Source organism: Anguilla rostrata, chromosome 1, assembly GCF_018555375.3.
Source record: "Anguilla rostrata isolate EN2019 chromosome 1, ASM1855537v3, whole genome shotgun sequence".
Lineage (NCBI taxonomy): Eukaryota > Metazoa > Chordata > Actinopteri > Anguilliformes > Anguillidae > Anguilla > Anguilla rostrata.
In genome coordinates, this window is record NC_057933.1 from 30192900 (window position 1) to 30219132 (window position 26233).

The following is a 26233-nucleotide window of genomic DNA, read 5'->3' on the forward strand; positions in this document are numbered from 1 at the left end:
ATCAGTTTACCAAATTACCCGTCCAGGCTGTTCGCTGTTTCAGCACCACCTCCAGAGCTAGCTTTCACTAGTTAAGAACGCGGAAGACGTGGGAGGGGTTTTGGAAGGAGGCGGGCTAGACGAACGCAGTGGGTGAGAACAGCGATGGACGTAACCCTTTAAGCCAATCAGCAGCAACTCAACCCCTGCGTGGCAAACCCTGCTCCGTAGATATATAAACAGCAATGACAGCTTGCAAATTCACTTCGTGTAGTTAACAGCACGGAATAGTTGCTATCCAAAGGAGACACAGTAATCGTAGTTTTTAACTAAAATACCGATCAACTCGCTCGAAGTGTCAACATGAAAGCAATAAGCCCAGTGAGGTCCTTCAGGAAAAATAACGCCAATTTATCGGAACACAGTCTCGGAATCTCCCGGAGCAAGACACCCGTGGATGATCCTTTAAGCCTACTCTACAACATGAATGACTGCTACTCCAAGCTGAAAGAACTGGTGCCCAGCATCCCGCAAAACAAGAACGTTAGCAAAATGGAAATCCTTCAGCATGTTATTGACTACATACTGGACCTGCAGATTGCGCTCGACTCAAATTCCGCTATAACCAGCCTCCACCACCAGCGACCGGGGCAAGCGACATCCCGGACACCCCTGACAACTCTCAACACAGACATCAGCATCCTGTCCTTACAGGTAGTAGGCTAAGTGTTCTTGAATTGTGTCGGAATTAAATGTTCATATTCAGCCCTCGTCCATAGTGGTTATAGGCAATATTTTGAAAACAAGGATTTACTCCCATCGCTGTCTAATCTGAAGATTTTTGTTGCAAGCCAAAGCTTCGTGTTTAGCTGTAGCCTATGTCCTGTCATGTTTAGCTGGTCCTCGAAAAAATGGAAATATTGTAGCTTTATACTAGAACGCTCTTTGTGGTTTCATCTGCACGACTTTATATTGTGCAAGTAGTCTAGCCTACATGACATGTCGAAATTAACATGCGTTCGTTTTTATTATTCACTTATTTATGTATTCATTTATTTCAGTCTGCTGAGTTCTCGACAGAATTGACTACAGACGACAGTAAGACCCTATTTCGTTAAACCGGTAAGCATTTTCCTGATTTCCTAGCCCATATTTCTACACAGTGCAGAAGCCTATAGCCCATAACAATTTTGCAGCGGCCACAATTCATGTATTGGGAAGGAATGCACATAGCCTAAATACAGTTTATTTGTTACATTGTGATGAAATGCCGCCTAACTGCGGGAGCGGTACCGACTGCGCTGGCATAGTCTAAATGAAAATGGGCTTATCGGCTTTCAATGTTACGCGAAAATGTTAAAAGTCTAAAAATGTATTTGGCTCTTGATTTTGGTAGGCTACTGGATTTTAAATTACGCAGGAATCTTAAGAATTATGGTTGTTCGGAATAGGCTACCTCGATGTTTTAGGCTAATTGGCGAAAGAGGAAAGCAGACGCCAACAGAACTGCCATTAACTTGATCCTTTCCAGTTCGGAGTTGTTGGGATGTGCTTCTGGGCAGAGCGTGTGTGTACATCTGGAAACCCGGGTTTGCCCAGTATTTGAGTGTTTGGTTAAATGTTAGAACTGCGGCTTCCTCTCTGGCGCCAGTCTGTCCGGGTCTCGTTTGCATTTTCTAAACACGCCTCTCTTTCTCAATCTTTTGCAGGTGTTTGGTTAAGACACAAAACACGGGACCTGGAAACTGACTTTTTTCCTCCTCTGTTTTGTTCTCGATCTGGATTTTTTCTTTAATTGAGTCAAGAGAGACTTTCATAATTAAAAAAGGACAATCTATGTGTTGTGTTATATAATACGGACATTTATAGTTATTTATAAATAGACTTGTTTTGTCCTTTCTTCAAACGGAAGGCTCACTATATTCCCAATAGTGGGAGAAAATGAAAGAAGATTATTGTCCCGAGGATCCCCCATAAGAAGTCTTTGCTTTTTTGCGAAGGTGGTGTGTGAATAGGGCGACTTCGTTACTGTAAAAAGTTTAGTCTGTTTTGTCAGAATTGTTACTGTTTTGGCACGTGAAGGACTGGACGTTGTAAAAAAAAAAAAAAAAAAAAAGTTGAAACCACGTGAACTCTATAATTGGAGTTTCATCTTGTATAGTAGCGGAAATTGCAAATTTCTGCAGAACATGTAATGCTGTAATTAATTTTGCTGAAACTTTTTATAAAAGTAATAATGTAAATTGTACCTTTTATACAAAAAATAAATGAAATGCTTTATTTGAACATGCCTCTGTGGAAATGTATCAAGTTGAAGTAGCCATGAATGTGAATTATTATTATATATATATTTTTCATTTGGGGTGGAGGGGGAGGGGGGGGGGGGGGGTACAGTACAGGTCTAGTGGTTTGGTGGTTTATGGTTTGTTAGTCCCTGAATATCTTAGGCTAAACTCTTGCCAGATAGCCTTGTATCAAGGTGATGAATGTAATGATGTCTATTTACAAATCAGAAAATGTAACACACTTGATTTGTTGTTGTCTGCAGTCTACACAATGCTTTTTAACCGGGACACAAGTTCATCTCCATCTAGACAAGTTAGTGTGAAGGTATTTCTGAGAGAAGTACTTGCGCATGAGAAACAGGACATGGTGCCTTCTCTTTCTTTTACCTGGCCAGCATTCCGGAATGTTCTCACAACATTCAGCTTTGATTCCTTTATTCTGAGGTTCAAACATCATTATGCCAGATTCTTATTTACTTAAATCTGGTTTAGGGCAGTGTCCTTTAAAAATGACCTGTGATGGCCAACGTTAATAACCTCATAATTTATAATTGTTCAGGCAATGGAGGCGATAAATCCGAAAACAACCATTAACCCAGATTTAACAGGTGTCTATCTGGCTCCAGACTGTCTGACAGACCTGGCAGTCTCTGTTCTTGACTCAATTTACCATGGAAACTGCCCAAAGGACACCAGTCACTGACCAGTACAGTAGGCCTTTACTGGTAATTAAAGTCACACAGGCAATGTGGCTGTGATCTCAGTGGGAGTGAAGAAAGTTAGACTAGGCTAACTTATTTTGAGTTATATGAAAGGAAAACGTACACAGGCCATTTGTTGAAATATGAATACCATCTCAGAGACTGTTCCCTGTGGAAATTTCACACTCCACCAAAACTTTGAAATATAAATTAAGATACAATTATCCACTCATTATAGCACAAAGATGTCAAAGCACTGCCCGTACAATTATGGAAATATTAGAGTTGGGGTTTAACAATGTTTGGGCGATTTGATCAAAATTTATGCTTGTTCATTGCTTGTCCTGTAGGCTATTTGTCATAAAAAGCTGATGGAAATTTTTGCCCCCTGTTGTTTACACAAATTTTCAAAGCTCTTCTACATGAGTCCATTCAGTGCATTTTATTAAATATGGCAGTATGCTAAATACTTTATTTGTAAATATGAGAGGAATAAATCGTGAGCTCCCACGATAACATCAGGGTCGTACGTCCATGTCTTCGCTGTACAGACTAGGCGCAGCTGGTTTCAGGTCCGCGGGTAAATCAAAATAGGTTTGTATTGAATGAACGCCACCTACCGTTTGCCACACAATCTTCTGGCAATATACCTAACCCCAGGGAATCGGAACGCATCTTGTTTTTTTTTTTTAGTCGCGTAGATGGCAATTGTTTTTCGTGTCGGTATCCATCCACCTAATGTAGCTACTATATATAGCCTCAGTGCTTTCTAACTGCTTTTCAAATAGTAAACTGGATGTAGGCTATACGCGAGTGAGTATTATCGATATGACAAATACATTGTCAAATACCGAGGTAAAACCCTGAAATATGTGAGAGAAACCGCAGACCATAGGTAAAGGCTATGCCCTGTCTGCAAGAGCACGGCATAGAAATAATAGAGGCTATCTAAGCCTAGCCCATAATACGGGTAGATATACGATTCGTGCTTCATACGCACTCACTATCGATCCAGATAATTAAAAATACATATATAGCTGACATTGAGGTTGAAGTTTAATTGACTGTATGTAATTAGCAATCACGTTATAATGGACTGATTTGAAATTAGGAATTGTAATTTTATGGATGAGCGCACACTGATTCCATCCCAAGTGTTTATATGGCTAAATTATACGTTTGGTACAATCAAACTTAAGAACACAGTTTAAATGAAGACACCATTTGCTGTATAGAAAACATTATCCTGTTCATCATCACCAAGAATGCACGAAATCACATTTTCCTGCAAATAAAATTATTTCTTGCTGAAAACACAACTGTTCACCAGCTGAAACAACGTCCAGGTCCGTTACAGCTGTTTACACTGTGGTGTGAACACCGTCACCAAAACTCGTGGCTATAGCCTATCTATTCTAATCAAATCTATTCTATTCTATTATATTCTAATTCGATCCGCATCGGTTATTTCACAATGTATATAAAGAATACAATTTTTTTTGCATAATCCAGAAATTGTATAAATGCAAAGTGCATTATTTAAACCAAACCCTGGCTTTCTTTTTAAATATAAAAAACGGTCACCGCTTCGTGGGTATATGCAAGATCGGACGTGCGAGTTTTTAACAGTGAGAGGGGAAAAAAGCAGAAACAACAGTTTTAATAAAGCAAAATGACCGGGTGTTTATTTTTTACGGCACTACAACGTCAGTTTTCGGCCAGAGACAACACAGCACAATGCATGCAACACTCCTCACTTACAAACATCAAGTTTCTGATCTAAAACGATGCCCACGTTTGATCTATCGATATGATTCTTTTGAACAGTCAGCAAGAGGGACAGCGGGGATTCTACTCAAACTTGCCGGTGTGGGAACGAAGATTTACATTACAAATAGGACAGACTCGCAGAAAAACTAGTTGCTGCACAGACGGTATTGCAGTCTGGCACGGACTAGAAAAGTAGTTTTCTTTATGATGGATGTCGTAACGAACCCCGCAAATACTAGGCAACCTGGACACAATGTGTGGCAACTGCCGCTCAGGGAACAACCCACAAATCCGTAAAAAGCTATACTTGTCAGTAAAACACAATTTACACACAACATCCTACACTAGCCATGCACCTAACTTCAAACACAGTATTTGTTTGCCCTCCAGTTACACTGGCAATTCACTCCACTAGCACCATAGACGACTAACTAAGCTCCTATTTATCTGAAATGCTTAACCATTCCTAAACCCAGATTTGATATGTAATGACCATATTTGTACGTCATTAGTTTCAATATACGTGGTTTTTAGGTCATCCTAAATGAACCTGACATTGATATTTTCTAGTTTCACATTTTAAAGAAACTGATTAGTGAAGCAGCAAAGTAACTGAAGTAAAGTCACAGCAATGAATGTCAGAGCATTCCTTTGTGATTCTCCATTTCTGGTTTGTAAACAAAGTGCAAGCTTACAGTTTTACTTTATTTCTATTTAATCTTAACCATGTACCATGAAGACATCTAACAGACACTGTGGGGCAGGTCTCCAGGTTAAATTCAATTTAATCTTAACATGTACCACGAAGACATCTAACAGACACTGTGGGGCAGGTCTCCAGGTTAAATTCAATTTAATCTTAACATGTACCACGAAGACATCTAACAGACACCGTGGGGCAGGTCTCCAGGTGAAAGGATCTCACAGGATGCTCTCCCTCTCTTCCTCATAGTTGACGGCGTCTGAGGTCACGGGGGCGGTGCCAGAGGTCAGGCCCTCCCTCTTCAGGTTGTCGTTCCGCAGGGTGGGGGCGGAGCCGGGGGTGATGATGAGCGGGGTTCCCTCGGTGGACGCGTTGGTGGTGGTGTTGTTGTTGAGGGTGGTGTTGCTGGCGGTGCGGTTGAGGTTGTAGCCGCGGGGCGGGGGCCAGCTCTCCTCGGGGCTGCTGGCCAGCAGGCTCCCCTCGGAGGGCGCCTCCGAGCAGATGGACATGCGGGCGACGGCGGGGTCCGGCAGGCCGCTGAGGCTGCGGGGCGGCCGCGCCCTCATCCGGGCGGGGCCGTCCCCGTTCAGCTCGATCAGCGGCTCCGCCCCCTCCTCCTCCTCGCCCCGCGCCGAGGGGTCGGGCGAGCTTTCGTCGGACCTCATCCCGGAGTCGGACGAGTCCTTCTTGCGGAGGAGGTCGTCCCCCTCGGCTGCCGAGCCCCTCCCCGCCCCCAGCAGCGGGGCCCTGTCGGACTCCTCCGCCCCGGACTCCTCGTCCTCGCTGGGCAGCTTGTGGTAGCGCGGTTTGGGCCCCGCCCTCTCGGCGGCGCGGGCCAGGCCCAGCAGGGAGCGGGCGGAGGCGTGGCCGGGCCTCTCGTCCTCCTCCGAGATCGGGTCGAGGAGGGACGCATCGGCGGCTGCGGGGGAGGGCGTGTCCGCCGCGTCCGACGGCTTCCCGCCCCTCTTGGGGAACGCCTTGCGGCCGTCGGCGAGGTCGCCGTCCCTGCCCTTGCCCTCGCCCGGCGGGGCCGGGAGGTGGGCGGGTCTCTCCCCGGCCCCGCCCGCCGCCTCCAGCTGGGCGATGTGGGTGATGTACTCTCTGTAGGCGTCGTGGTACTCGGCCTGCTGCCTGTCCGTCAGCTCCGTCAGCTTGCCCGCGTCAGTGGACGACTCCTGGGAGTTCAGGCTGGACGTGCTGCCGGCTCGGTGTGTGCTGGCCTGTGGGCAGTGGGGGAGGATCACAAGAAACCTATTTCAATATCGCAATTCACTATGGAGCCTGAAAGAAATCTTCCACAGAATGACTCCAGCAGAATAGAATAATAACACTGGTGTGTGTGTGTGTGTGTGTGTGTGTGCGTACGTGTGTGAGTGAGTGAGTGAGAGAGGAACTGCGATGTGTATGTGTGAAAATGTGTTTCTCTGTGTGTGTTGGCATGTGTGTGTGTGAGAGATAGGGACTGTCATGTGCATGTGCAAGACTGTTTCTTGATGTGTGTTTGTCTGTGTGTGTGTTTGCATGTGTGTGCGTGCGTGTGAGTGAGAGAGGGACTGCAATGTGTATGTGTGAAACTGTTTCTCTCGTTGTGTTTTTGTCTGCGTGTGTTTTTATGTATGTTTGTGTGAGAGAGACTGCATTTCACAATGTGTTACATTTGTCTGTGTGTGTTTGTGTGTGTGTGTGTGTGTGTGTTTGTGTGTGAGTAAGAGGAAGAGAGAACTGACAGAAATATCTCCTCCTCAGCAGACAGTGGCGGCCCCTGTGTGGTCAGGGCAGCAGTGTGCGGGGGGGGGGCCGGGGTGTGGTGGGAGGGCATGTGGGCGTCAGGTCAGCCTGGACAAGGAGCTCCATTAACCTCCTCGGCCGGGGGTGGGGGTGGGGGAAACACACTCACAACTGCTTGTTTCAGTTTCTCACCCCTGCCACGCCCAAATGCCCCAGACAACGAGGGGAAAGGTTAGGGGAGACATTCCTGTAAGCACCTCTCTCCAATTTCTCATGACAGCGAACTGCTCAGTACACAACGTCAGTGTTATAAATGATATCATCGTTATGTATTACATACATTATTATAATATATTATCATACATTACATATGCCAATGTGAAGATAGTACAAGGAGAATCTGTTTATTTGGCATTCATAAATTACCCTATTTAGGGCCATTTGTAGTACCTGGTTTCCCCAAGTTGCATTTTACAACAAGGGAAATTATTAACCAGAGTTCTGAAGAGTTCTCATTCTGAAAACGTAATGGTTAATAAAGAGCATTTGTGAGCAGAGAAGGTTTGTACGTACGCACCATCCAGGGGGTGTGACTGGGCCTGTGAGTCTCGTCCAGGCCTGCACCGGACAGCTCCTCGAAGCTCAGGTTGAGGCTGTAGGAGAGGGAGCTGTCCCGATTGGACCGGCCTTCATGGGCGACGCCTTGACGCGGCGCTCTGTCCCCGTGTCCTGCCCCACCGCCACTGACCTGCTCGCCTGCCCCCCCAAGGGGGTCCTCCTGCAGAGCTTGGGTCTCCATGTGTCGCAGCTCCGTCACCTGCAGGGGGCAGCAGAGAGCCAGAGCCATCACTGAATACACCCCGGGCAGGTAACACTTTACAAAATATAATATTTACAACATCAACAATTATATAGAATTAATAAATAGAACGTCTGCGCAGTTTATTAATCATATGATTTTAATATGTCTCATAGTTATTCAATTTAAGCAAGACTCCACACTATTTCTGCCAACACCTCCCCCATATCCTGATTTATGCATGTGATGGCTGTTTTGGTCCAGACGGCTACCTGCAAATGTAACTTTGAACTATGAGACTATGAGTGTAACTGGTCTCAAACTCCAGCAGGGTGCTGCCTGACAGACGTGGGTTCAGAAAAAAAAATACATATCGTGACACGTGACAGCATGTGCATGTGCATTTCAACATGCACAGCAACAGATTATCGACAAAAAGCAAATAGCTTGCATATTCTAAAAGTAAATTGAAACTAGCCACGGGAACACATTACTACCAAGCTTGAAATAAGCTACTTCTGTTAGTTACAGGCCCATTTATGCTTACAACAAAATTAACTTTGATACACTTTATGCTGTCCAGTTTGAGCGTTCAAAACCTTTTGACAAGTAAAACTAAACTGTAAAACTGTATTATGACTCACACTTATTCTAACCTAACATATACAACATTCAGACTGTTCACATAAAATCAAAAAATGAGTTTTTTTATACCATTCCTTTGAAGAGCTGCCAGTCCCCAAAATTCATGTCCATCTCTTTCTTGAGCTCGAGGAGGTCGCACTGGGACAGGACTCTGCCGTTCACATTGGCCTGGCACAGAGGAGAGGAGCCATGAGGGTCCTGGCGCCTTACGGCCTTCCACACATTTCAAGGACACAGTAATCATACGCAATCAATTCATACTCTGTGTGTGTGTGTGTGTGTGTGTGTGTGTGTGTTTGTGTATATATATCCAGGTAAAAAACCAAGGGGTGAGGCTGCATTAAATGCTGGGTTATGTACCTTCTTGATGGTGCTGGTGTACTGCTCCAGCATGCTCTGGTCCAGGCCTCTGATCTGCAGGAGCTGCTCACACACGGCGTCTGTAGTCATGGAGCTCAGCGGTACCAAGCCCTGTCCAGTACCAGAACCACAGAGTGAGACACTCCCGCACTCATACACGTCTCTGTTCGCTCGCACACTCCCAAACACGTATTTACATCCGTCTGAGAAAAACACCTGCACACGCTCAGAACAACAGACAGCGCATAGCATCACACTGATTTGCAAAAACCCAGGAAAGCACTTTGTTTTTTTTAACCATAGCCATCTTTTATTTCTTTTATTTATTTATTTTTTTTTTACAGAAGAATAGTTACTTTTAGAACATTTTTCCCATTATAGAAAAAATACATCCTTTTTTGTATGAGCTACTCTCTAAGAAGGAAAATGAGCTCTTCCCCCCCAGATCTTCGATCAGATTGATACAATTTGATCAAAGATCCAGTTTAACTCAATTTTTAACTCAAGTTTAACCAATTTTTCTTTTGCTGTGCTAAGTGAGGAAGCACAACACTGTGGTGGCATATGACCTCTGTGATGCCATATTCTATAATTTATCTATTAGTGCAGCTGGTCACATCCCTTTGAGCAACAGCACTGACCCCCCCACTGGATTTGAACTTTCTGGTTCAGTTTCCCAGCTGTTATAGCAACACTGCAATGCCTAATACATGCGGAATACATTTCCACTGTATGCGCAATCAACCATACATTGTTACACTGGCCGTCAGTACAAGGAATGGCAATCTTGGACTGCTGTGTGGCTCATGCACTCAAAATGCTGGATTTGCATGTGCAATTCACCCCACAGGCCATTCCTGACTGTCTCAGTGTTGACCAAGAAATCGCCAGCAGAAATCGCCAACAGAGGAAGGGTTCCAGTCAGCAGGTTTTTCAAGCAAGAGCAACTTTTCTGTTATTGGGAGGGATGCATTATAAATGAGGATAACCAGAGTATTGAGAGCTGTAAAGAACTTCCTGCTCAGTCAGACACAGAATATGTGACTACGAGGCTGAAATGCCTCAGTGACTATCTCCAAGATTAGCTCTGGAATCAAATCAAAAGTAGACAGGGAAATGAAAAAAGGATCCAGGACTGTGACGCAGTCTGTAGGGCAGCTGAATCCCATCTATGAATCCCTGTTTGGCAAGGGGGTTTGATTGGCCAACGTGGCACTTTCTGTACCGTGATCTCTATCTGTAACCTTTCCTGTTCTTCCCCTGTCCAAATAAAACATACAGAAGTACCAAAATAGGGTAGACTGCTTGTTCCACTTTTAGAGAGCAAGATGTTACATCCACCAAGATTGCTTGATCTAACATTATTTGATTAGCTAACACAAGCTAGCAGACATTTCATTGTGAGGAAAGTGGTATTTGTTTTATGAAGGGAATTCCATGATCACTAACAATTATTAACACTTCTCAGAATTCTATCTCTCAGTTGCAACGGACTACAGAACTACATTTCCCACTTGGCATGCAGTCATCCGGAAGCAGTACACAATGAAGTAGCAATTTTCAGGCATTAGTGTCTGCATGTTTCTGTACCTGTTTCAGGCTGAAATGGCCAGACTGTTAGGGGACATAAGGGAGTGAGACAGAGGGAGAAATAGGTAATAGGTAAGGAGTGCTGAAAAAGTAATTCTAATGAGGCAGAAAAAGCACTGACACCATAGAGACGGCACACTCATAGAATGGATGCATTATTTACATGCAACAAGCAAGGTTGCCAGGAAACTGATATGCACCAGTAACAGTATGCATTTCTTGTAGGCGCAAAAATCATCCAAACCAAAAACTGGTTCTGAGAGAGACCTGAACTAGCACACCACCCGGAGTAGAGCACACCATTACACATCTCTGAGGCAAAACAGTAATTATAGAACAGCAGCAGAGCAGGAAGCAGAAGCGCTTTATGGGGGAATCGTCTCTTTAAAGGAGATAAGCAGCAGATCAGCGTACAGATGACAGGGAGCTAATGATGCTAATCCCCGTGTCAGAGGGCCCCAGACCTGCTAAAACCACACAATTACACCTCCTTTATAACTGCAGAGAGAGAGAGAGAGAGGGAGGGAGAGATGAAACACAAATGGGGCCAAAAGAAAGAAAAAAAATGGCACTTTTTGATCTTTCTGTGCACTACTGTCAACTTTTGAGATAGACTACGCTCGGAACAAGCAGTTTTGGAGATTGTTTTCTGGCAATCTGACCCCCATCAAGAACTTTCCGGACTTCTCTATGCTGTGTGGAACCTTCTAAAAGGGCCAATGGTAAACCTGGTGAAGCAAACAACACCCCAGGCTAACAGAATAAAAGTATAAACCATAAAGGCAAAGCCATCAATCGCGAACAACCAGTCTTAGCAGGGACAGTGTGCCACTGCACCACTGCACACAATCAAACAGTCACAAGCACAGACATACCCAAATCTCCATGCAACATGCAGACCGCAACCCTATTTAAAACCTGGTCTTCCACATCTATGTGATGTACAATAACACAGGAAGAAACTGTGGTTCTCTTAATATAATAAAAGTGATAAATGAATCAATATATATTAATATATGCCCTGATATATGTGCCCTGCACCACCTATGCTCCTTGTGTCAGTGGCCACCGCACAGCATTGAATTGTCTACCAGTGTCACATTTGTGCTGTGTTAACCGTGTGCAAGGGTGCCCCCTAGCTGTCTGTAACACACTGTAGCTGGTGCTACCCACAAGCAGATAACCTAGCTTCCTTAAAGAATACAATCAAATGGTTGTATAAACGTAACCTGAGGGATTTTTCCAATTTTGTCTAAAACTTTCATTCATAAGGGATAGGGATCACTGGTTGCTGCTCCAAAAAGCTAAAACAGGAACTCAACAATATGTGGTCACAAAGCAGATTAAGCTAATGAATTGTGAGAAAAAAAATTACCGGTTTGCGGTGTGTACCATGTATAGCAACGAGAGTCTGCATGCAGTCTCTGACATGCAATCAGCAAAAACAAGTTGCAGGCATGTGCATGCACACGTGAGTTTGTGAGTGCATGTGCCTGTGCTAGTGTGTGTTTGTGAGAGAGAGACCTTGTGTGCATGTATGAATGTGTGTATGTGTATTTTTGAGTGTGTGTGGGTGTGTGCACGGGGATGCTTGTTCTCTTGTTCCAGTTGATGATGTTCGATGGATTATTGGGGGAGGTGATGGTATACGGAATTTTATTGGGCAAGCTGATACGGTTTGGTAGGTTAATGGCGGTATGGGATGGGTGTTTGGGAGGGGTTACCATGGGAGAGGCAGAGGGGGTGGGGACACCCTCATTGGCATCTTCTGCAATAACATCCTGACAAAGAACAGAGAGGGGGCAGGACTTGGGTACAGGGGCCAGGGTCCACAAGAGGGGGGATTGCCACACAGGATCTACAACCACGCCAACATCCCTGCACCATCAGCTTGTGACATTGTTGAACTGTCAGAGGGCCGTGTGAGTCCCATCTGAGTCTACCACCACTGGGAGACAGACCCAGCCATTCAGTCCAAAAATGATTCAGCTTTAACCAAACATCACAACAACCCAAAACCTCTAAACAGCTCTAACCCAAACCTCTAACCTCACAATCCAACTACCATGATCTTTACAACACCACAGCTCACATACATATCCCTAACCACATGACTAACCCTTACCCCAAACATAATACCCAACTGTAACCACATCCTTAACTTGACCGGGTCAGTTTTAAAGGCCACAATCCTCATCTTAACCAAATAACTTCTAGCTTCTTTTTCCCCAACCATAACTCAAATCCTACCCCATCCCTAACTACAACTCCAAATTGGCATCTCAACCGTACCTAATTGTAACCTTACCTGATGCCCCAACCAGAAAGCTCAACCATAATCCTCTGTCCTCAACAAGAAAACCCTGACCTAGCTCTAACCCTGTCCCCAATTTTAACCCCGACCTGCACTAGGCACTCCAACCACAACAGGACCATTAAGAGAACACAAGCTAAAGCAGAACATCAGACCCCATCACTACTGCTCCCTGTGTTAACCATACAACCCTGCCCCATTTCTACCCCTACCCTAACCCTCACAGTAACCTCAGGCCTAACCTTAATAACCATAACCATAACCATAACCGTAACCCTAATGGGACCTGTGGCACTAACAGGACTGTAGACAGGACCATTTGGACAAACACACCACTGAACAGTGTTGCATGCCACAAATTCAATAGATATGTTATTTAAATGTTTAATCAGTTCATTACATGTCCAATACAAGTCCTCATAAAAAAGACATCCAGAAATAGGAAGAAAATTCTTAACAAAATAAACCTAGAACAGGTTTAGAACAGAACTAAAAAGAAGGCCAAACAATGAATGAATATGGATCATCACCATCACATCATGACTGGATAATTTCAATATGACTGCATCACATCACCGAGATCACATCAACATGACTGGATTCTACCTGAATAAATGTTTAGAAATCCACGATTAAGTGGTCCAGTCACTGCTATAAGCAATGTGTTCATGACTGACAGATACTTACAAGTCCACTGCTGGGATCCCTGGGAAATGTGGTTTTAATGGAAGGGCGGGGTGGAGGATGATGGGTAGTGCCAGCATAATACCTTGGCACATGATAGACATGATGTGGGAAGTACGGCTATGGGAAAACCATTCATGGGGGGGGGGGGAGAAAAGAAAATAGAACATGATCAAAACAAAAATACAGACACCCAATTATGATATAATAATGCAAAGGAAAGGCACACTTAATGAAATATTCATATTAATGGCATATTAAATAATCTAAAGCAAACAAAAAGATGAGACTTCAGGATTGAAACAAACAGGTGGGCTGATTAACACTGTCCAGAGGAACGTCCGGGTTCACATTGCACCATTTATCTCTTGACCCTCAGTTAAGGCTATTCAGAGAAGGGTTGTTTTTTTGCACTATGAGCATAAAACTTAAATATTATACTGATACAATACGTTTATTGCCGCATTGCTTTTTTAGTACAATGATTTGATGGCGACTACACACTGGTGTGCATTTAATCTCGCTCTGTGCGCCATTTAGCAATGTACTCCTTAAGGTCTCCTAACTACACTTTACTGTAAATGCAAAACATTAGGCCCTGTCTTCTGGATGCTGACCATAGCCCATCAGCATGGTTGTCCTGACCACCTGTTGCAGTTTCTGACTACAAAGACACAGCCAACCATGGCTCTGAAAACCAAACACTCCATTAAAGACACTGATGTCTCTGGTTCAGAAGCAAAATCTTGAGTATATGTGCAGTTTATACCATGGGAATAAGTATGCAACATGGAAAGACCAATGCATGTTTATGACAGAGCTTTTTAACCAGGTGTATATGAAGTGTGTTTGTTGGTGCACAGCATATATATATCGTTTCCTTTTTCAGTGGACATATGCTACTTGGCTACAGACCTGATATTCACAAGGGGAAAGGTGCAATAGTCATAGTTTAACATGCTAACCCCAGGATTAGGACAGGACCATGAAGGGCTTGCTTATACCAGAGAAACAATGATGACCTCCTGTTGATCCACTCCCTCTCGGGAAGTGCAATGTGAATTTTCTTTTCTGGTAGTGGTAACCAGTAGCTAGTCTCAGACATTTCAGATTGTATTATTTCATATTATACTCCTTATTGGTTATAACTGTGGGTGAAGGACCTATGAAAACATATATCATATGGGGAGTTGCTGTACCTTTAAAAGGTGTATTGCAATTGAGACTAAAAAATAATAAGCAGCAGCAAATGGATGCATATTTTAGCTTGTCACAGGAAAAACACATACGGAACATAAATATAATGCATAAAGGTTTACAACAGTTCGGCAGCATGAGACTAATTCAATTTATTTATTTTTCAGATTTTATCGTATGTTAGGAGTGGCCATTCCTGATTCAGTTCCATTGTTTCAGAGCTCGTAATTGATCAATTAACTTTAATTACATTAAATTACATTAAATGTAAATTAATTAGTATAGCTGTGAAGCAAGGGGAGAGAACATAGCTTTTTGTTCTGCTTATGGGAAAAATAAATTGGTTTAAAAAAAAAAAAAACGATACAATTACCATTAGATGTCAACATCAATTGTTATTACTTTGCGTGTTCTTAAAAATCCTTTAGGATATACACTGTGCAACCCGTTTAATGAACATCTTTCATATGCTTGTCGTATAAAACATTTTTCATGTTTAAAATTTTTTTCCAAAACTTCACATCCATGAAATTTACTTTGGAAATGTATACTGCTGTGGGCAACTTCATTTAAAGTAAATTAAAACAGCGCGTGGAGAAAAAGGGACAACAGACCAGGTCACTGCTACCATACAAACTTTGGAAGCAGTCTGAATTTGAAGACGGTTGGGGAGAGGAGTGCAGTGGAGGGACTCACCCTGTTGTAGAAGGGGTGCTGGGGTCCCGTCATGCCGCTGTAGTAGCTACTGTGGGGCGCCCCCCCCTGGGGTGGGAAATGACCTGCGAAGGAACTGGAGGGGGAGCAGGCGGTAGACATCTGACTGAAGACCGAGGTGGCTCGAGGTGGGGCGTCCTGCAGGGGCAGCGTGGGATAGGTCACGCCTCCGATTTGCATCTGGTCCCGGGCGGCACGCACATCTGGAGGAAACAGGAAGCAGGCAGGAAGCAATCAGGGAACGCTGCACCCAGGATGAGGTTCATGGAGCCTCACACATTACTAATATGCAGATTAAAATGCAAAACAAGGTTCTAATGCTATGCTTTATTCATTGAAATAGTTTATTCAATGCTTTTCAATTCTTTAAATTTTTTATAAGAATACCTAGTAGTTATTGTTAATACACAGACTAACCTTGGTACAGTAGTTAAACTAGCTCAGCCAGCAACAAAGGAAAGAGGAATTCTAAGAAGGATTTCTGGCAAAATCCATGTAACAATACCTAGTTATAAACATTATTTGTTTGTAAGCTAGCTACCAAAATTCTTAAAGAACTTTTCTGTTATTGAATATTTCCTCCCATACATATGGTGGCAGTAAAACTATGTAATTAGTGCCAGTGGCTATTATTCACTCTAATCCACACAGATTATTACAGGAGAGCTAGCGCTGATTGGAGGACAGGCATGTTTCACTGGCTAAATCTGGTAAGCTGCAGACATCTAACAAGTACGAAGCAAGCACTTATATGGAAGTAACCCAGGGAATCCTGGCTTAACTGCAACCCACTCAACCTCTGACTATACAAAGCCAACCATCTCCCACTGCCACAGACTCAGTTGGCTTATCAGTCACAGCTGGCCAATGGCATAGCGTCTCAGGCTCAGGCTAGCCGTGCCCAGGCTATAGGGTTCATCCCACGCCCACTGCCAGCAAACTGTTACATGCTGACTCACTTGGCAGGCTGTTCCATAAAGGCCTGCGCTGAGGGGTCAGACATCCTGAACCAGCACTCGGATGGATGCGCTGTCTGGCTCAAATAACGGTGCCGGCTGCCCATGTGTGGAAAATATTTTGCTCAGACTCGTCCTGATATCACAAAGCAAACAACTGTTCTGTGGCTGACGGGGCCATTAGGGCCTCGCTTGGAGAGGATCCAGAAAATGTACAGCGCTCCGCGTCTGAGCGTTGTTCTCGGAGCAGCTCAAAGCTGAAGCGAGACCACACAGACGCACATCGGACCGTCTCACAAACTCAAAAGGTTTCTAGCCCCCTGCTCTGAAAAGTGAATAAGGGTCCATTCATACGAGACCCGAGACTGCAAGCAAAATATTCGAAGAAGCAACCAATAGGAAAAATATTTGGTAACTGTGTTCTTCCTTTGTGCTTGTCGCCAGTGGCAACAGCAAATCAAAATAGTTTTCGAATGTAAAGCATGAGCCAGATCGCTGGAGGAACCTAAAACAGACGTCTCATTCATGATGGATTTGAGTTGGCCTTCTCGAAGTGTTTGTCTCGCGGTGGACTGGAATATACCTACTGTAGGTGTTTGGGAGATCAGTTGATATGAGGCTGCTTTTCATGGAGTTGGTCTGATGTAAAGTAGTTTATTTTACCTACTATAGGTGTTTGGGAGATCAGTTGATATGAGGCTGCTTTTCATGGAGTTGGTCTGATGTAAAGTAGAGCTGAGTCGATTTTCGTGGATGCATTCTCCGCTTTTTGCGGTTGGGGCTGGATCTGGGACCCAGTGCACTGACCTGCAATTATCTCCCTGAGCTTGGGGTCCAGGTTGACGGTGCAGGGCAGGAAGGTCTCAACGTCGTGCGCGGTGAGGACGGGGGTCCTCGAAGAGAGGAACACCTCAAAGCTGCGGATGTCCCCATCGATCTCAAGCAAGGGCTCCACGTCTTTAGTCGTTGGAATGTTTTTTGAAATCCTGTCATGGAAAATGCAACAGACCAACTACAGATGAAGTCCACACATAACCGAATAACACACCAGTACTGTATTCCATAGTAATTGCCAATATTTTAGATGTAGCATCAACAATTGGAGTTATAAACAAATTCAGGATATTACACAGAGTCTCCCCCAGGTGGACTGCCAGGGTTAAATTGAGTGTTGTTCAACAATACAAATATAGGGCAGGGCAGACTGGTAGCATTAACATTGCTTCATCTCACGCTTACCAAACTTAAAAACATAAAAACATTTTTTTTGTTGGAATTGGCAACACGCCCTTTGCTTTGTCTCATGATTACTTTCTATCATTCCAAATTTTATAGATGTTTTCAGAATTCTGACTGCATACACCTCACTTCCTGTTGCATCACCCTGATAGCAAGCAGCCTTTCTTTGTTGGGCCACTCCACATTGACAATCATTTGGGGACCAGATGATCGACGGAAACACCCTCAACAATATTTGTATCTATCTATTATTTGCATATGTGATTCCTATCCCTTGATCATGTAGAGTCAATGTAGCTGTCTTGCAATTGCAATTCCTCCTCATAGATTTCATATATATTTAAACATGAACTAATGACCAATCACATAAGGCAATGACTAAGATTCTCAACTAATGGCCAAGATCCTGTACCACTTTCATGGTCTAGCAAGTATGTTTGCTATTTTCTGAAGTCAACAGCACTACTGAATGGTGTTACAGCTACTTTCTGTACACAAGTCTCATGAGGTCAGTGACACAAATATTACAGTCCAATTAACACAACAAACTAGTGTGTAACATTATTCAAGTAATATTTTTCACATTATTTAGCCTTTTTTAAGTGTTTGTATGGTTTGAACAGAAAAAAGGCACACGCTTCTCTTCAATCACTCACGTTGGACTTTGAAACTTTCTTTTGAGTACTAAATGTATGTGTATGTATACATGTATGTAGTAAGACTACAAACTTACTGAGGACTGTACAGTTGCCAAAAGTGTCACTTGCTTAAACTCAAGGTTGAGGGCAAAGTGCATTGTGGTTAAGACTTTAAAAAGGCATTGGTTGCTAAAAGGTCATTAAATTTCACAAAGACATTCATTAATCCTTTTGTTCCCACCACATAATTAACTGGGCTCTCAGTATCTTCAAGTCACACTAATAATCCAGTGGTGCTGAACCACGAGATGGCTATTATGATTGTGAAAGCACCCGCCAAACTGAGTCCCTCTCTTCAAAGACAGCTTTTGTGTCAATTTTGAAGTTCTTTTTTATTTTACAAAAAGGCATTGCCACAGACATAATGTAATTAAGATAAATGACTTTCAAAATAAATGGTTCATTCTTCAACAGGGGCAGGGAAGATAGAAACAACAATGGCGCTGAAATTACAAATAACGGTGTGAGGACCCGGCTACCAGCGTTTAAAAGAAAAGCGGTTTGTCTTTTTAAAGCTGGGACCGTAAGAACGTCAGGAATTCTGCAGCCGTTTCACACAATGCGGCTATTTATTAGCCTCAAATTGCAGTACGGGCGCAACTAACAGTCTACGCGGAGCCCAAAATTTCTTCGCCCTCTCCTTCTCTCGGGGCTTATCAGAATGCTAATCAATCCCAGCGCTAGCTCTGCTCTCCTTTGTCTTATTCAGAAACTCCCACATATTGCAGCTGATGGGAAACGGAATAATTCTCCCTCTATTTTCCCGTCACGAGCGCTGAATGCGGCTCTTGACTTTGCGTCCACCCTCCGGAGATCGACAGTAAACACTCGCAGCGAGGCCCGGCGCTCCCGGACGCGTTTAAACAAAGGCCTGAGGAATCCACGTGTTAGCGCATATTTGGTGAAGTCAGGAAAGGGAATCGATGTTCTCAATAGGAATGTCAACAATGGAGGTCACAATCTCGGCTGTCAACATCGGGTCGTGGTTTCCCCAATACATCTAGTGCCTGTGCGAACCAGTTTCCACAGTATTGATGCTCACCAGTGTCAACACTACTACAGTAGCCACGAACCTCCCCACTCCCCAATTTACGCTCTCCAGTGTAGCACCCACTCTTCAGCATCCTCCCACCCCCCACTGCCTTCACTTTCCAATGTCCACGCTCCGCAGCGTCCACACACCATAATCACCACTGTACAAATTACACAACTAACAGCTCATGTTTTAAGAGCTTCTTGATGACATCTTGACCACATGGAGTAAGAATGTTTTGTTTCCATCCTCTTTTAAATATTATTAATAAAGAACAATAAAATACGATTGAACACAATGAGTTCGTACACCAATGGACCTAGTATGTGCTAGATTTTGTAGCATGTGCGCTAGCTACAAAACATGCAGAGAAATTATTTTTCCGAGGTTCACTTTCAAATTAATTTTGACTTTCATCCAAAACATACCTCAGCATGTTAAATGACACTTTGGAATAATTATAAATAACTGTACAGTAAGTTGTTGATAACGTTCCAGAGAACAGCTCATTCTGAAAGGTGCTCTTTAAGAACTGCTTTATATATGTCTCTGAAAGAGTCCAAAATAAGCCAAATGTCTGAACTGGACCCACATCCTAAACCACAGCTGTAACATGACTCACAAAGTAGCCTTTGACTTAGGTAAATAATGTTAGCCATTTTCTAGAAAATAAGGGAAAACAAAAATGGTAGGGTCAGTAAATCTATTTCAAAATTTATCAAGGACAGATGCACCAGAGAAGGATGTAAACAGTTGAAGTGGGCCAGTTTTAAAACTAGGCCCAACTCAATTCCTGTTCAAATCCCTAGAGTATGCTGGGGCCTGGAAGAAATGGATTATGGGAAACATACACCAGGGGAACATTAAGAATTCACACCATTTTTGCTAAAAAGGAAGAAAAATGGTTCAATCCTTCTTTTCCTCTAAATGAAAAAGAAAGCAGGGTTCCAGTCACATGTAATTTCTTCCAAATACCCCCAGTTCTCAAAAGTGAGCATGGAATTCTACCCATTTTACTGCAGCCAACCCATGCAGTAGAGCATTTGTCTCTCCTCCACGTACACACCACAAGTTGAGCCCCCTCCCTCTCTTTTGTGAAGCCGTTTACTTCCCAGCTACAACCGTACTTGTCCACCATTTTTCATCTCGGTCATTTTGAGGTCAAACTCTTTGACCGAGGGCATTTGTGTGGAACCAATATACCGCTCACCATCAAAGATAGCAGAGCTCTGTTGGGAAAAGAGATGAGCTTTCAGGAGATGTGTAATTTAAAGGGCTCAAGGCTTTCAGGCCAAATTCAGGCCACAATTTTAAACTGAAAGTGCACACCTCTCATCAAACTGCTAGACTGAGAGCACTGGGCAATTCTTCTAAGGACAGAATTGGACAGGAAATGACCATTAAAGGCATGCTGAAATTTTACAGACGACCTCCAGAATGTGCTGAAAATACACACTGACAATCATGTCAAACCAAAGGCTTCAGAACCCAAGGGCAAAGGAAAGTTCAAAAGTATTTGATGAAATATAAAAACCTGGTAGTCCTTTTCTTAAAAGTGGTATTTATAGGTTTTCACATAAAGGAAATCGCACAAATGTGCTTTACAAAAATGTGCTTATCTCAATACGTAATTGCCACTAAATTACAATAATTGTGCCAATTAGAGTAATCCTGAATGAGCGGAGTGTCAACTTAATGTTTCAGTACTTGGGAGAAGAGTCTCTCTAATTAGCTGAAATTGCCGTTCTGCGTATTCATTTCAGATGTCACTAGTTAAAACTTTTAACAGTTTGCAAAATCGCTTCAAAGCCTACGTTAGAACAGATCACTGAGAGCCAATTGTCTGGATGAACGTGGGAGCCCGGCGTTCTGACAAAGGCCTTTGTTTGAAGCGGGGCTCTGTGAATTGGGGGGGGGGGGGGCTCCATGTTAATTTCTCCTTCTGTGGTGATGCAGCGGCAGGCTGTCAGAGAAGAGAGGGAGAGACTGAAATAGACTCAAAGCGACGAGGAGCTATGCCGCCTGGGTCAAGAAGCAGTGACAACAGTTTATCTGTCTATTCTGTGCGTAGCAGCACATGCGTGTACATGTGTGTGCATTAGTTTCTGACCAAACAAGGTGCTTGAGCAGAACGGGTTGGCCATTCAAAATGGTGTCAGATTCATAAAACAGGTTCCCAGAGGACTGGGCCGGCAAACATCACCCTGCCTAATGTCTAGAGCAGGGGTCTGCAAACCAGGACCTGGAGAAACACAAGCTCGGCTGGTTTGTGTTTTCATCTTAAATTAGCACCCAATTCAGACCCAGGTAACCAGGTGAAGCGAGTTTGCTGTTCGATCTACTGCTCTGATTAATTAAGCGCAGAGTAACAACCAAAGCCAGCAGGGCCTGTGGCTCTCCAGGACTAGGGTTGCAAACCCCTTGTCTAATGGTTAGGGGTGGGGGTGGGGATGAGAGCATGGGTGGAGGTGCACACGTAGGAGCTGTACGGGGTCCAGGTACATGGGACGGTTGACGGGGACAGGCAAAAGCTTGACCGCAACGTGACTCGACATGTTTGCACTTCCTGTTTGAGTTGGAATTTGGCTGAATAAATAAGCTTCCTGGAAGACATGACGAGTTCAGTCCGTGTCCCACACAGATGCTCTCCTCTTCTTGGGAAACCTTGAGAGGTTTCCATTATAAGCCACTTCTGGAACCTTCCACACTGCTTCCTTATTGCTTAAGTAAGAAACACTTGGGCACAGAAGAGAAATCTGAATGTGTGCAAGGACGGTTCAAAAGACCAGGATTAGGAAGGATTACGAATCAATTATATGTTGTGAATAGGAAGATTTCTCTTCATCACTCATTTTGAATATCGAGAGGTTTAATTGTGAAAAAAGTAAAAACTGTGCAAAAAGTTATCTGAAATACATGAGCTCCTTTAAGTTCCCTTTAAGAACCAAGAGTGCTGACTAAACCCTGTAGGTGGAATTCATAAATTTTCTCAGCAGAACCAGTGAGACAAAAGCCGTTGGCTCTGGTGCATTTCTGCTGATGTACCATACGTCCCCAGCACACACTGAGACCATTGTTTTCCATCCCTGAACCCGCCTCCCCTTGCCTCTTATGAGGATCACTTGGTGACATTGCCCCGTTAATCATAAAAAAGACCGCGGTTATTAGCAGATTACACACATTCTGTAACAGATTAAAGAGCTGGTTCGCTCTGGATTCTGCGTAATCTGCAAACCGCCCTGTTAAGTTCCGTGAATGTCACTCACTGAGTTACATGTGCAGGTCGCAATGTCGTTACACAAAAAAAGAAAATCAAAACTTTAAGAATCCGATGACATATTTTGAATTATATAGATAGAATGCTGGTTCAAATTGGCCAAACGTTCACAGTTGGCAAAACAAAAGGCAGCGACAATAGGACAATCTGGCTTCTGAAAATAACCATTTTCGCATTGCTTGTCAGCGTAAGCCTCACACATCTTAAGTGATTCTGAGACTGGCCTATGAGTCAATCCATGAGCAGTAAATGAGCACTTGTTCTTTTCATAAGAACAGTAGAGCTACTGAATCTGGAAAGTTCGGCATTAGAATGTACTGCAAACCATGATCGGAGTTTGGATACGTGCAGGAGGGATAGTTAGGTTGCTATAGCAGGGATAGGCTTTGAGTCTTTTCAAAACAGAACGGCAGAACTTGACCACTGGCGTTAATGTCCCATCGTGTTCATAAACACATGATGCTGCTTGCCCATGCCGTGAAATTAACCGTCCTCATGGTTCGGTTCTGCAGCGAGCGTGGAACAGCAGTGCGATGCGGGGTTGATTCATTCCACTGAAACTGCATCACTAACATGAGTTATCACTCAAATACCCAAGAAATATTCAAGTGGCCATGGCAATTGACCCTGTATCCCTCAGAGCCCTGCCCTCTTTTCCTGTCCAGTCATGGGACTCCAGACATAATGTAAGTATTGATACTACTGGCAATTTCATTGGTCACGCCATTTTGTGTTCTAATTCCATGTGAGTTAACACTTCGACCATGGTGTGGCTCAAACAAGGAAGAGGTGAAGGGAAGCAAGGCTAGTTGGACAATGTTTCCCGCTATCAATATGAGTTAGCTGCAAATTAGCACTGCGCCAGTTGGAAAACCCAGACGGAAAGAAGACCGAAGTTCTTGGTGACTGAGCAAGGCAGGCGGACTGACTCAGTGCTCTATAAAAAGAGCAACTCGGGGCAGATGATTCATTGGCTCACGTCGCTTCAGGAAACGTGGGACCGGGAACCGGCGTGCCCTTATCTGGGCAGCGCTCCTCCTCGGCATGGTGGGCGTAGCCGCCGTCTGCATTTCTGCGACCTCGAGTTCGCCGAAAGAACCGCCGCGAGAAACGCTCCGTCAGCCCGGTTTCAGCTCGCCCCTATAACGCATGCGCGGCACGCATACGCCTTCCCACAATCCCGTCTGACCTTTTCCCTTAGGGGCCTGACACATCCACCCAGCCGGTCGCAACAGCCGGCCGGTTCTTCCGAACCAACTGACATTTTCCATGACAAGACGCGAGAGCGCACTGCTCCAACACTAGGCCACCCTCTGCCGAATCCACTCTGATCTCGCCCGAGGAGAACAAAACAAATCATCTAAAGGCAGTGAAGCGACCATCTTGCTCTGGCCTTCACAAATACGGCATTAATCAAGAAAGTGTATGACAACCGTGTCCACCCTTCACACACTGGATGCAAGGGCTGCAGTAGGCAAGACAAACTGGTACCAGTGCTTTCCACATTTAGGTGGAATCAGTTTAGAAGAATCCGTTTAAAAGGGAACAAACAAAACAAAATGGAGGGCGTTAAATTAGGAATCTTTTATCTCTCGTTCTATTTCCGATTCCAAATTGCTTAATTCATATTTAAAAAGCATGAGGACTTTGGTTAAAAACACAATGGAGCAACGTATTATGGGAATGCTGGATCTCCAGCTGCAAAGTCTTTGTTATTTATGGTTGATTTGCATTAATGTATTCACACTGAACTGAATGCCATCGTTACACACAAATCAATTAAAACTGCAACTACGTCCCTGGATACAGAGAACAGGTAAAAATGTGTGTTCTCTTTTTAAAAATAATGCTGTAATTCAGAATATAAGGCTTGTGGTTCGGTTTTAAGCAGTTTGAGACAGTTTACACTTGTTTCTGTGCATTCTTGGATAGTAGACCTTGAAAGGCTGTCTGCCTGTTTATGGTCAAATCATTTACATCACGCAGACTGTTTTGCTTTCTTGTTCTCTGATTGGCTCAGAATTTCAGGGGTCTGCAAACCAGATTGTCAGTCACATCCATTGGTTTTCTAAATTTACACAACCTCAAAATAAAGTTTCAATAACATCATATTCTAGCTGTGCAATGGTCGAGGGGCATACAGTTCTGTGTCGTGTGAGAGAGAAACCTTTTATAACATGAGACACCATGGTATAACTACCTTCATTTATTTTAATATATGGACCCACCGATTACTGTAAAACATACTGCAATCTTAACCAGTCGTACCATTTCTGATTAAGTTTGATGATCTCACTTTAATATTATCCCCTGAAAGTGCAACAGATTCTGTCATTGGTTAAACAACATTATCTAAATGAGTACATAATCTATAGTTGTAACACAGAGCAGATTTGGTCAAGGTTATTTAACCAAGCAGTCAATGTATATAAAGAGGGGCTTCACTGTCACCTACTGGACATTATTATTTCTGCACATTTTTTGCTGTAAAACAGAATACTAAAATGTTAAACTACCATTCCTATACATATTATTAAGTGCTAAACACTGATATAAAACCAACCCTGTTCAGTGCAACATTATGGTTGAATGTGGTATTTACTGTATAGACAAGCGTGCTAAATTACGTTCAAAAACGGAAGCATTGACCATGTATAAAAGTATTAATGTCAAGTTCAGTGAAAAATAATATACAGCTCTACATTATGGCTGAATGCAGAGAACAAACCATATACAGCACTACATTACAGTTAAGTGTTCTCATATTAGCCACGTGCAGAGCTAATTTATGTTCAACCATGGTGATATTCACCACGCGCGGTTCACCATTACGAGGAAGTGCAGCTCTTATGACAGAGCGCCGTAGCTACTGTACCTCTCGTAGATGCTCCTGAGCGTGGCCTGGTCGGAGACTCCGTCCGTCTCCTCCATGTAGAGAATGAGCCAGGACGTCCGGTAGGGCCACTCCTCCGTCAGGTTGATCCAGGACGCCAGGCGGTCCCAGTTAAACATGATCTGATTGGCTCTCAGCAAGCGGCCTGCAAGGAAGGGGCTCCTCCGTCACACACATTTAAACTACAGGACACAACTGCACCACTACACAGACGAGAACTCCAAAATGGATCCAAAATGGAACCTGTGATGTCCTAAGGTGGTTGTTGGGAAAAAGACAACTATAGACCCCTTCTAGTAGCATTTTGTTTATTTTTCCATACTGCAGAAATGAAATGTTATAAATAAATATAATAAATAAATCTTCTCTGGTTTGCACATCCTTTGGCAATAATGATCACAATTTATTACACACCTGTGCTCTACTAAAAAGCTCTCCGTCTCATAGATATCACTAGATGGCTACATTACACTTTAGATAAAGGTCTGTAATGCAACTCAAAAGTTGACCATAAGTGGGTTCTCAGTCACAGGATGGTCATTTCGAAAATGTTAGGAACCCCCATACCTAATACACTAATACACTGCTTTCAGATCTATGCAATATCCATTACCCACCCTCCCCTAAAAACGAAACTAATGGGGCGGTCCTCCAGAGAATAAAAGCAC

At 43.6% G+C, this 26233-nt stretch overlaps 2 protein-coding genes across 8 annotated transcripts in view; one reads left to right on the plus strand and one right to left on the minus strand.

The window, feature by feature from the left end:
* Positions 1 to 227: 227 nt before the first annotated feature.
* id2a (inhibitor of DNA binding 2a) lies at positions 228 to 2265 on the plus strand. Its single transcript, XM_064333886.1, has 3 exons — positions 228 to 693; positions 1041 to 1101; positions 1689 to 2265. Exons 1-2 carry the CDS (start codon positions 343 to 345, stop codon positions 1095 to 1097), a joined length of 408 nt encoding a protein of 135 aa, XP_064189956.1. The 5' UTR covers positions 228 to 342; the 3' UTR covers positions 1098 to 1101; positions 1689 to 2265.
* A 2357-nt stretch (positions 2266 to 4622) lies between these two features.
* LOC135253985 (kinase D-interacting substrate of 220 kDa B-like) overlaps positions 4623 to 26233 on the minus strand; it is a 58090-nt gene continuing 36479 nt past the window's right edge. For 2 of the 7 annotated variants that reach the window (XM_064333894.1, XM_064333903.1), the window contains exons 22-29: positions 25548 to 25710; positions 17233 to 17411; positions 15452 to 15672; positions 13562 to 13678; positions 8971 to 9081; positions 8680 to 8778; positions 7744 to 7983; positions 4623 to 6658 (exon numbers count right to left, since the gene is read on the minus strand). In XM_064333894.1, coding sequence (XP_064189964.1) covers positions 5657 to 6658; positions 7744 to 7983; positions 8680 to 8778; positions 8971 to 9081; positions 13562 to 13678; positions 15452 to 15672; positions 17233 to 17411; positions 25548 to 25710 — 2132 coding nt within the window. In that variant the 3' untranslated portion in view covers positions 4623 to 5656. Of the gene's footprint in view, positions 6659 to 7739; positions 7984 to 8679; positions 8779 to 8970; positions 9082 to 9228; positions 10585 to 12284; positions 12342 to 13561; positions 13679 to 15451; positions 15673 to 17232; positions 17412 to 25547; positions 25711 to 26233 lie in introns of those variants that run through there. The other 5 variants (XM_064333912.1, XM_064333942.1, XM_064333930.1 and 2 more) reach the window with 5 other exon arrangements.